General features: G+C 44.7%; 2 protein-coding genes across 3 annotated transcripts; both read right to left on the bottom strand.

The window, feature by feature from the left end:
- Positions 1-127: 127 nt before the first annotated feature.
- LOC115187761 (activity-dependent neuroprotector homeobox protein 2) lies at positions 128-4980 on the bottom strand. 2 transcript variants are annotated; one of them, XM_029746788.1, is made up of 4 exons: positions 4690-4980; positions 3765-3879; positions 3539-3631; positions 128-3389 (listed from the first exon to the last, which is right to left on the bottom strand). In XM_029746788.1, the coding sequence occupies exons 2-4, from the start codon at positions 3870-3872 to the stop codon at positions 888-890; spliced, it is 2703 nt and encodes a 900-aa protein (XP_029602648.1). In that variant the 5' UTR covers positions 3873-3879; positions 4690-4980; the 3' UTR covers positions 128-887. The 2 variants fall into 2 exon arrangements, with proteins under 2 accessions (XP_029602648.1, XP_029602649.1); XM_029746789.1 differs by having other exon boundaries at positions 4700-4980.
- An 832-nt stretch (positions 4981-5812) lies between these two features.
- On the bottom strand, positions 5813-11314 carry LOC115187714 (partitioning defective 6 homolog gamma). Its single transcript, XM_029746709.1, has 3 exons — positions 11100-11314; positions 10327-10549; positions 5813-9679 (listed from the first exon to the last, which is right to left on the bottom strand). The coding sequence occupies exons 1-3, from the start codon at positions 11166-11168 to the stop codon at positions 8646-8648; spliced, it is 1326 nt and encodes a 441-aa protein (XP_029602569.1). The 5' UTR covers positions 11169-11314; the 3' UTR covers positions 5813-8645.
- Positions 11315-11531: the final 217 nt, after the last annotated feature.

Here is an 11531-nt window from a genome sequence, read left to right as displayed (position 1 = left end):
TAATTCATTGTTAATACAATTTCTATAAATCTACTAGTAGCCTTGTTGGGTGTATTTCAAGCCAGGACATACTATATTTATTTCATTTTAATCCACACGCCAAACCCAATAAAGAAACAAACTAACATTTTACAAATAATTTTGGGTAATTTATGGGCAAAACAAAAACACAGATCAACGAGGTCATCTCTAGAAAAGAAGAAAAACACACGTCCTTTAATTTAGCACACCATGGAAACAATGGTTCATTTGAGCATGAGAACTTCTATAGGAGAACCGAGGCACTTGTACTATGCATCTTGAATGTCACTTTATCATCTACTACAGCATATTATGCTAATAAACTGCTTTAGTTTTGAGCCAAATAGTGCGTGTTTACAAGCTGCCCAGGCTGTGAAGTTATACTGTACAAATAGTTATCAATGACATGAGGTTCCAAATAAATATCGTATGTGTTCACAAGTTCTTGGGTATATTAACAGATCGTATAAAATATCTACACACATTTAAATTCTACTAAACACTCTTTACAATTGTACAAAAAAAATTGGTCCACACTGTAGTTTGTCAAAATGGGTACATGTATAAACTCAAGTGTTAATTGACAAATATTAGTTAGACTTTTTTTCATGACCTCAAAGGGACATATATTCTCATGACTCTTTCTCATCTTCAAATGTTGTCTAGATGACATTGTTTTCTTTAAAATTCCCTTTTTATAATAAGAAAATAATGACAAGGGCTATCACCGTTTCTTTCTATACATCCAAAATATATCTTCTAGATAAACACAGCTTGCAATTTGGTTAATATATTTCCTCTTTTTTTTTGCACACTGACTCACTTTGAATGCATTCTGTCTGCAGAATGGCTGTGCATACAGTAAGTTAGACATTTACTTTCCCTGGCTCAGCTTTCTCTTCAGGTTCAATCTCTGGAACAACAAGGTCGTGCTTCAGCTTGCTCAGCTCAGTCCAGTTAAACCCCATCAGAACCTTAGTCTTCTTCTGTCGGAGCGCTTTCATACACCGGCTGCGCTTCGCTCCAAACAGAGACGCCACATCAGTCCTCTGGAACCACAGGCGGCCTGCCAGGGCCTCCATCTCTTTCCTAGACAGGTAGGGCCTCTGGTGGAAGTATCTGGTGAGGAACTCCTTTCTATCCTGGAAGGGAAGCATCTCCATTCCTGTGGGATCCAGCACCAGGGACACAGTGGGGTCGAATGTAAAAGCACCAGGTTTGGATTTGTGCCCCACCTGCTGCTTGGTGGCCCCCCCTGTCACTTCCCTAGACCTACTCTGTCTGCTCTGATCCAGGGCAGCGGCCGGCACGCCACCGTTGATTGTCTGGGCATTTGGATCAGGGTTGATCAATCTCTCTGCATCCTTGGCTGCCTTGGGGGCACACCTACAGCGCTGGACGTGTATGGAGATGGTTTTGGAAGTGGACTTGTCTGTGTACACCCCCAGGCAGTATACACACTTGAAGGCTGGGGCCTTCAGTATGGCATGTATAGTGGGTACAATGTGGTGCTTTGTCTTCAGATGGAGCTCGTAATCCTCCCCGTTCTGAGGCTTCTCTGGACAGAAGGGACAACCGTCTTCTGCTAGGTTTTGATATGCTGACTTGATGGACTCTCGTCTCAGCTTCAGATAGATCCGGTCTTTAGTCGATGTGACCAGAACCACGTTTAGCTCCTTGTCTGCCAGCAGGTCTTTAGGGACATTTGCGCTCATGTCAAAAAAGGGAAACAAAAGGCTCCCCTGGGGATTGATTCCCAGACGATATTTCTCTTTGAGGACGTCACAGTTGGCTTTGTCTGAGAGCTTGTGTTCCTTACCCATGTGTTCCATGACTTGCTGGATGGAATAGAACACCAGTGGGCAGAGCAAACACTGCAGACCATGCAACAAATGCTGAAAAATACCCTTCTCCGACAATAACGTTTTACATCTTGTGCATTTCACTGTGTTATTCTCCATCTTCTTCAGAAATTGTGTCTGCACAGCCAACTCTTTGGGTTTCTCAGTGCCGTTGTCACCTTGTGTCTGGTTCATCACGGCCGTGCTAGGCATTTGATTGGACACCGTACCATTTCCCATGACGATAATAGTCGACGGCTTGTTCTGCTGTTGTAGAGTGGTCATGTTCTGCGTCACAAGCACACCTTTATTGACAATTTGGGTGACCCCAGCAGACTGGACTGGCATGGCAACCTGAACAGTTTCCAGTGTGTAGGTTGGCATGCCGTTTACCTTGTTGCCAGTAGGGACCAGACGGACAGACTGGGAGGACATGACGGCTCCTCTGGGACCAGACTGGGTCAACATAAGGGGCTGGGAACCACCACCCATCTTGTTTTGGACATTGATTTGGACACCAGGTGGAAGTAGGACCTGTCGGGGCTGTTGTTGTTGTTGTTGGGGAACTGTAATTGTTATTGGTACCGGTTTGGTGGCAGTCTGCTGGGTGTTGGGCAGCATCATTCTGATGGGACCAGCTTTGACGAGTGTGGAGGTGGGCAAGGCAGCACGGTTCTGAAGAGAAGTCACAGCCTGCTGAGTGAGTATTAAGCCGTTTCCTCCTGGGCCCTGTGTGGGGAGGAACATGTGCCTCTGGTCTGGACCACACACAAGGGCCGTTGTGTTACTTGGAGCGGCCAAAAGCATAGTACCGGTGGAAGGGTTTTTTGATATGGACCTTCCGTTGGGTTGTTGTTGGTTAATGTTCTTGGAGACCAGAGAGACTACCTTTTGGACAGCCCTGGGAGCCAGGTTCGGAAGCTTCTGCTGCGGGCCGTTCCTTATGCTAGTTTTGAGGTTTGTGTTGACGTGTTCGACGATGAAGGGCCTGATGTGCGCGTGCAGTTCCTTGTGTTTGTCTGAGCTCAGAATGTGGTAGAGCAGGTGCTCTGACGTCTCCGCCGGCATGTTACACATCCTGCAGAAGAACGTGGACAATTTGACCCCGTCCGCTGTCTGTTCCGCTTCGTTCCGGTGACCATAGTAACGGTTCAACAACGATCCGTAGTGGTTCACCAGGACGTGTTTTCTCATGACATAGAACAGCGAGTCGTGGAACCCACAGCCTCGACACGAGTACTTGTCTCCTACGTCAGTGGTGGAGACTGAATGGATGGTAGTATGGGACGTGGTGGAGGTTAAAGTACATGAGGCACTGGTGGTTTTGGCTGATCCCCCGTGGAACAGCTTGATGTGTTGATTGGTGACGTCAGGCTGGCTGATGAAGGAGCAGTTGGGGCAGGAGGACAGGGCGCTGATGTCCTCCTCCTCCTCATGACAGCGCTGGACATGTCCTCTGAAGGTGTACCATGACCGGGTAGAGAACCAGCACAGGGCACAGCATAGCATCTCCCTGCGATATGGCCACTGAGTGATTTAAATAATAATGATGAAGTTAGCATGTGATTTAAATATTCATGTTACATTTAAAATCTAAAGTTAAGACATATTATAGTGTTGCAACAGCTATTATGACAGAATAATAAATGACTTGTCCTCCACAACGATGAGCGTACCCTTTTTCTCCTTTTGCCATGGTAACCGTCCGTTAAATCCTCCCAGTCTGTGTTCTCAAAACAGTCGTCTCCTGCATCAAAGCATTTAAGATCCTGGAAAACAAAATAGACCAAGAGATGGTTAATGCAAAATTAATCTATCAATATTCTATTAAGAGTAGCCACAGTGAACAAAGTCCCACTAATATCTGTGCTTGAACATTTGTAGTGTACAAACAGAACTTACATCCAACAACTTTTTGCAGTTGTCAAGTCCAATGTCACATAGAATATCTTTGACTCTCTTCCTTGATTGTCTGATTTTGTCCAATTTCTCCACAGGTAGTTGGTACATCTTTTCCCTGCACGAGCAAAACACAGCAGTAAATAAAAGGTTCATTTCACAAGCTAGAGGTAGGCCTAGAAACAAAAACAAGACATTTTAAATCAGGTTTTTGTTGTATATACTGTGAACAATAACATTTACATTACATTACATTTAAGTCATTTAGCAGACGCTCTTATCCAGAGCGACTTACAAATTGGTGCATTCACCTATAATAACCACTTCAGTGTCAGTGATACAAAGTAGCATTTAGTGGAGGTGCCTCTGGACTAGTAGGCCAAGCAAGCGGTTGCCCCTGAATCCCATAAATAGTTATATATAAAATGATAACAACTTTGTCATTAGTCATTGTTGGCGGAAATGGTATGTTCCTCGATTTTCGTTACTGGCTACATGAACGCAATGCCAGCCAAAACGACCAGGCAAGTAATAAAACTTAGAATTTGGTCACATCGTCTGCTGCGAAAAACTGTAGCTAAGACAAGTTACCTAATTATGTGAATGGCACACTGACAGTTGAATGTTACTGGCTAGCAAATAACTACGAAGAATGAGCAGAGAAATACTAAACCACTGATAAACAGTCAGGACGCATAATAATAGTGCATCTGCGCAAGCCAGCTAAAACAGTTGTTAGCTAGCTGGATGACTGATGCTAGCATCGCGTTGCCTCATTTGCATGCACACACAGACAGGTCACTGAGGTAACTTCACCGCTCATACACATTCGGCGGCAGGATTTAAATATTTGGTGAATTGCAACAACGTTTTGGACACAATGTTAATCATGCAGATATATACTGAAGATACATTTGGGAAAGTGTACCTTACACGACCTGGCAGTCGAAGAGAAAGCTCTCGACAGAGTGCGTGCTCGTGAGTCTGTTTTCACCAATCCGAGTGGAGAAGAGCTTAGGCGCGCGCACTACACAGCTATGAAAAATATACCATGAAATACTCGGCATGCACTTATCAAATCGTTTTCTTCGCCTATAATACCAATAATGGCAGAATTTCCTCTATTTTTAATCAACCATTTCTTTTGTTTGTTCTGTTGAAGAGCATCATCCAACTATTGATAGGAAACATGGCGCACAGGAAGTGAGGAAGTGACGTTTGCTCATTAACATATTGCATGGTCATGACCCTCCAATCAAATGAGTGTGTCTCTAATTCTTACCCTGGACCATTTTGAGCACAGTAGAACAATTGAGTTGACCTTGATCACCACTGGGGATCATACCTGTTGCCACCAGGTGTATCACACTCATCAATTCATATCATACCTGTTGCAGCTTGGGGCACCCTGTGAAATCACACCTATGGGGAATAAACTACAACAAGTAAACATGGCATATCTTCATTTTGAATATAGAATACGTATAGAATTTTAATGGTTTACATATAGAATTCTAGAATTCAAATGGACACATTTGTCTGGTTCAATGAGAGATTTATGCAGCTGTAAGTATTTTTGGTCAATGTCATTTCCCATATGCAGAACATTATGACAACAAATATCATACCAGGTCAGAGGTGAGCTCAAGGCACGGGCAAGCATTAGGTACTTGAACAATATTTTTGATAATTTATCAGCAAGCATGGTCTACATCTGTATTGTTGAAGTGGGTCAGGGAGACTATGTTTCATCTTTGTGTTAACCCTATGGGCCTACTGTGTTAACCCTATGGGCCTACTGAGTTAACCCTATGGGCCTACTGTGTTAACCCTATGGGTCTACTGTGTTAACCCTATGGGCCTACTGAGTTAACCCTATGGGCCTACTGAGTTAACCCTATGGGCCTACTGAGTTAACCCTATGGGCCTACTGAGTTAACCCTATGGGCCTACTGTGTTAACCCTATGGGCCTACTGTGTTAACCCTATGGGCCTACTGAGTTAACCCTATGGGCCTACTGTGAGCAAATCACAAATCACTGAAACTGTGGTTGATATTTAGCCCACATGCTCTTTAATCAAAGCCTGTGGACAGAAGGGCTGAACACTCACAGAAAACAAATGCCTGTGGCTCACACAGGTCATAATGACACAGTTCATAATGTCACAGTTCATAATGTCACAGGTCATAATGACACAGTTCATAATGTCACAGTTCATAATGTCACAGGTCATAATGACACAGTTCATAATGTCACAGTTCATAATGACACAGTTCATAATGACAGAATTCATAATGACACAGTTCATAATGTCACAGTTCATAATGACAGAATTCATAATGACACAATTCATAATGACACAGTTCATAATGACACAATTCATAATGGCACAGTTCATAATGACACAATTCATAATGACAGAATTCATAATGACACAATTCATGACACAGTTCATAATGTCACAGTTCATAATGACACAGTTCATAATGACACAATTCATAATGACACAATTCATAATGTCACAGTTCATAATGACACAGGTCATAATGACACAATTCATAATGACACATTTCATAATGTCACAGTTCATAATGACACAGGTCATAATGTCACAGTTCATAATGTCACAATTCATAATGTCACAGTTCATAATGTCACAATTCATAATGACACAGTTCCTAATGTCACACTTCATAATGTCACAGTTCATAATGACACAATTCATAATGTCACAGTTCATAATGTCACAGTTCATAATGACACAATTCATAATGACATTTGGGCCACACGTAATGGCTTGATATTTTGGTAAGGGGATAGTTAAGGATTTATTCCTCATAAATAGCATTAGACATATTTATTTAACCTTTATTTAACTAGGCAAGTCAGTTAAGAACAAATTCTTATTTACAATGACGGGCCAATTGTGCACCGCCCTATGGGACTCCCAATCACAGCCGGTTGTGATACAGTCTGGAATCGAACCAGGGTCTGTAGTGAAGCCTCTAGCGCTGAGATGCAGTGCCTTAGACCGCTGTGCCACTTGGGAGACATAATAAAACCACAACAGTGCTGTAGCTTTAATAATACATTCTCTCTACTCAATGCATCAGCAGTACATGTAAAGGACATGTACATTCACAGTGTAACAAGTGCCAGAACTGGATTTACTACTAATACATAATGGTGTTTCATGACTATTTCCATATTAAATGCTGTGGCGCTCCGCTTTGTGGTTTCAAATGTGCTGAGAGACTGACCCTGAGAGGGACAACATTTAAGTGGGTTCAAAAGGTCAGATCGCTGAATTCACAATGAATCATCAACAACCTATTCCCTTTATAGTGCACTACTTGTGACCAGGGTCCAGGTCAAAGCAGTGCGCTATATAGGAAATGGGGTGTCATTTGGGAACCAGCCAATATGAAACGTCTCCTCAGTCTCAAGTATAGAAAAGGTATAACAAAGGCTGGCAGTGTCTGTAGCACAGGAGGTTGGTGGCACCTTAATTAGGGAGGACAGGCTCGTGGTAATGGCTGGAGCAGAATGAGTGGAATGGTATCAAATACATCAAACACGTGTTTTATACCATACCATTCACTTAATTCTGGCCATTTTTATGTGCCGTCCTCCCCTCCCTGTGGTTTGCAGTGTTCTAGAATCTGACTGTAGAATCAGGTGATGACCATTCCGTCCTTCCCTCAGCAGCCCCCTGTGGTTTGTAGTGTTCTAGAATCTGACTGTAGAATCACAAGGTGATGACCATTCCGTCCTTCCCTCAGCAGCCCCCTGTGGTTTGCAGTGTTCTAGAATCTGACTGTAGAATCACAAGGTGATGACCATTCCGTCCTCCCCTCAGCAGCCCCCTGTGGTTTGCAGTGTTCTAGAATCTGACTGTAGAATCACAAGGTGATGACCATTCCGTCCTTCCCTCAGCAGCCCCCTGTGGTTTGCAGTGTTCTAGAATCTGACTGTAGAATCAGGTGATGACCATTCCGTCCTCCCCTCAGCAGCCCCCTGTGGTTTGTAGTGTTCTAGAATCTGACTGTAGAATCAGGTGATGACCATTCCGTCCTTCCCTCAGCAGCCCCCTGTGGTTTGTAGTGTTCTAGAATCTGACTGTAGAATCAGGTGATGACCATTCCGTCCTTCCCTCAGCAGCCCCCTGTGGTTTGCAGTGTTCTAGAATCTGACTGTAGAATCAGGTGATGACCATTCCGTCCTTCCCTCAGCAGCCCCCTGTGGTTTGTAGTGTTCTAGAATCTGACTGTAGAATCAGGTGATGACCATTCCGTCCTTCCCTCAGCAGCCCCCTGTGGTTTGCAGTGTTCTAGAATCTGACTGTAGAATCACAAGGTGATGACCATTCCGTCCTTCCCTCAGCAGCCCCCTGTGGTTTGCAGTGTTCTAGAATCTGACTGTAGAATCACAAGGTGATGACCATTCCGTCCTCCCCTCAGCAGCCCCCTGTGGTTTGTAGTGTTCTAGAATCTGACTGTAGAATCACAAGGTGATGACCATTCCGTCCTTCCCTCAGCAGCCCCCTGTGGTTTGTAGTGTTCTAGAATCTGACTGTAGAATCACAAGGTGATGACCATTCCGTCCTTCCCTCAGCAGCCCCCTGTGGTTTGTAGTGTTCTAGAATCTGACTGTAGAATCACAAGGTGATGACCATTCCGTCCTCCCCTCAGCAGCCCCCTGTGGTTTGTAGTGTTCTAGAATCTGATTGTAGAATCAGGTGATGACCATTCCGTCCTCCCCTCAGCAGCCCCCTGTGGTTTGTAGTGTTCTAGAATCTGACTGTAGAATCAGGTGATGACCATTCCGTCCTCCCCTCAGCAGCCCCCTGTGGTTTGTAGTGTTCTAGAATCTGACTGTAGAATCACAAGGTGATGACCATTCCATCCTCCTCCACCCCTCCCCTCTGTAGCACCAGGCTGCGTCGTAGCTCTGTCCTCAGGGTGAGCAGGCTGCTGTGGTTAAACACACCTCCATTCATCTCCCTGATGGCTGGGCTGCTGCCGTAGTGCTGCTGCAGGGTCAGGTCTCGGCTCAGTCTGAGGTTCAGGTTAGTGAGGCTGGGCTGTGAGTGATAGGAGGTTGAGGAGATGACAGAGTAAGGCCGACGGGGAGTTCGCCGGGTGGATGGCCTAGGAGAAGGCCTAGGACTCTGCTGGGGCTGGGACCAAGCCTGGGAACGGGAGGCTGTGGAGGTGGAGGCACTGGAGCGACGGGATGAGTTTCTGAGTCTTCTCTCAATCACAATGTCCAAGTCCTCGTCACTCTGGAGCTCGTCATCAGTGAAGCTGTAGGCTCCCACACAGATAGGCATGCTGTGGTAACTCTGACAGATGGGCATGCTGTGGTAACTATGGTAGTCTAAAGAGCTGACACTGCCTGAGTTTATCCCCGACATCCAGCTGCCGGTACGCACTATGTTATTACGCTGGTTCACCGGCTTCACCGTGATGATAAGATTGTGACTGTTTGCGATCATCATGTCTGTCACCTGGTCTAACACCTTGCCCATCACCTCAATCCCATTCACCTCAAGCACCTGGTCGTTGATGGCCAGCAGCCCTGTGCTCTCAGCCAGGCCTCCAGGGACCAGCCGTGAGATGAAGATCCCAGGTACCTTCTCCAGGCCGTGGGGAGTCACCCTCACAGTGGTCCCATCCCGGATATAGAACCCCAGGGGCTTCTCTGAGCCCTGGCGGTAAAGGCGCACCCGGCGCTGAGATGCGGGCAGGAAATCTGTGTCAATAATGGACGAGATGGGACGGAAGTCCTGCGGTCTGCTGATGTGGACCGTGGGCCTTTTGCGGTTCACGTCGCCGCGTGGCAGAGGGATTGCTGGCACCTTCCTCCGGCGTGTCACAGTGGCATTGGGGCAGAAGATATTGTCGTCTACTTCCTCTGTGAACAGGAAATCTGTTAGTACACGTCTTGAAAAGCAAAACTTGTCAAATGCACCAACTAGTCTAATTCCTCTAAGGGCTACAATGCAACTAAACTGATGCATTGTTTGTTTTACTGTGTGGGTCAATGTGGGCAAGAAACAACTTCTGACTTAGCACAACAACCAGGACATAAATCATACTGTCAACATCAGAAAGGATTGCAGCAGAATATGTTCTGACTATCTAGAAACTATATAAACAGGAGTTCCTGAGGTTACATAAACAAGGGAAACAAATGTAGATAGTGTAAACAAACATACGAAAATAGCAGCGCACAGCAATTACATGAAAATAAACATAAACCCTGGACAACTAAATGACTTCCCCTTCTGCTGCTGGTGGAGACACACATAAACAACTGTCCTGATGCCAACTCTGATAAATCCCTTATGAAGAAAGCATGCAAGAAGGATATTTGAATTCCAGTCTCAGCCTTGGATGATATGTTATCTCAGTGTTATTGAAGCCTATCGATGTTACCTAGTTTTATTACCTTTTTAATGGCAGACAACCATAATAACTGGTGTAGTCTTGCATAACTACAGTTGGTTGTGTTTAGGGCTTTAGAGTGAAACAACTGACTGGTCTGTTCTGGGTGTATACCTTGTCTCTGTATGAAGATCCGCAGTAAGGTGGGAGCAGTGGACACGGCCTTGCAGAAGTTGTCATCGTTATTGATGGGTAGTAGTTCTCCCTGGATATCTGCATAGCCAATTATGACATCAATGCTGGTTAGACGGTGCAGGCACAGGATGAGCTTGTAGAAATCTTGGAACTCGCCAGGGTTGGAGCGGTTAAGGGAAAACCTTCTGAACTCTGCTCCATACTAAAGACAGAATTTTTCGGAGAAACTTTGAAAGATAAAGAAAAGTTGTCCTTTCCATACTAGACAAATCAAAGCAATTCATTGACAAATGTGATTTTTATATTGAATGTCAGCAATGTATTAGGCTACTGGACTAAACTAAGATGATATGGAGCAAAATATATATATACCTGTACCTGTAGATCAGCCAAGGATTGTGAGCAGAAAATCTATCTAGCTTATTGGCTATTACACATGCAGGTAATAACACATTACTTATAATCTAAAAAATAATGTTATGACAGGTAAAAATTGCAATTAATGGGTGGATGGATCACCAAATTGGTGGTAAACAGATTATCTCATACCATAAAAGCATAAACGCATTTAAAAAATGACAGTAGCCTACACTAGGGTGACATATTGGTTGTAGGACTATATATAATTTTAGTCAAGGACCGTTATTCTTCCATTTATCGGGAGCACATTGCGCAGCGAGCCAGCATCCTCTCCAAATGGAACAATAGTCAGCCCATAAAACAGGATGTCCAACTCCCGCGCGGCTACTTACTTTGCTTTTCACTTCCACTGTCGCACGATACTGCAAAGAAGACTGCGATTTACTTAAACTCCGATTCATTTTCTTATTCTTCAGAGCCCCACCGGGTTCTGTGTGGGTTGTAGACTACTACGTCTGTGGGTTCAGTTTGATCCACTGTCTGCTGCCTGTGCGTAAAGTTACGCTTCTTCATTCAAAGCCGTTTTCCCGTACTTGTGCGGGAGGAGTTACTGCTTTCTTCTGTCACATAAAAAGACTGTGTTGTTCCCCACTGACTGGTGCGGGACCGGGGCAGACGGATTGGGTAAAGTTAATTAACCATCATGACATCACCGCCCTCATCCTTTCCATAGCTTCCCTCTCCTCTCCACCGGAGGACGCAGTTTCTTCTCTTCACCGCCCTCATCCTTTCCATAGCTTCCCTCTCCTCTCCACCGGAGGACG

Source organism: Salmo trutta, unplaced genomic scaffold (assembly GCF_901001165.1).
Source record: "Salmo trutta unplaced genomic scaffold, fSalTru1.1, whole genome shotgun sequence".
NCBI lineage: Eukaryota > Metazoa > Chordata > Actinopteri > Salmoniformes > Salmonidae > Salmo > Salmo trutta.
The sequence above is the reverse complement of the archived record's forward strand: the minus strand, read 5'-3'. Positions and strand labels throughout refer to the sequence as shown.

Coding starts and splice junctions, on each gene's coding strand:
- LOC115187761 (XM_029746788.1), bottom strand. CDS start 3,872: ATGTACCAACTACCTGTGGAGAAATTGGACAAAATCAGACAATCAAGG. Junction 3,632..3,764: donor ACTGCAAAAAGTTGTTGGAT/GTAAGTTCTGTT, acceptor TTTGTTTTCCAG/GATCTTAAATGCTTTGATGC. Junction 3,390..3,538: donor ATGGCAAAAGGAGAAAAAGG/GTACGCTCATCG, acceptor TAAATCACTCAG/TGGCCATATCGCAGGGAGAT.
- LOC115187714 (XM_029746709.1), bottom strand. CDS start 11,168: ATGAATCGGAGTTTAAGTAAATCGCAGTCTTCTTTGCAGTATCGTGCG. Junction 10,550..11,099: donor CAGTGGAAGTGAAAAGCAAA/GTAAGTAGCCGC, acceptor TTCTGTCTTTAG/TATGGAGCAGAGTTCAGAAG. Junction 9,680..10,326: donor GATCTTCATACAGAGACAAG/GTATACACCCAG, acceptor TCCTGTTCACAG/AGGAAGTAGACGACAATATC.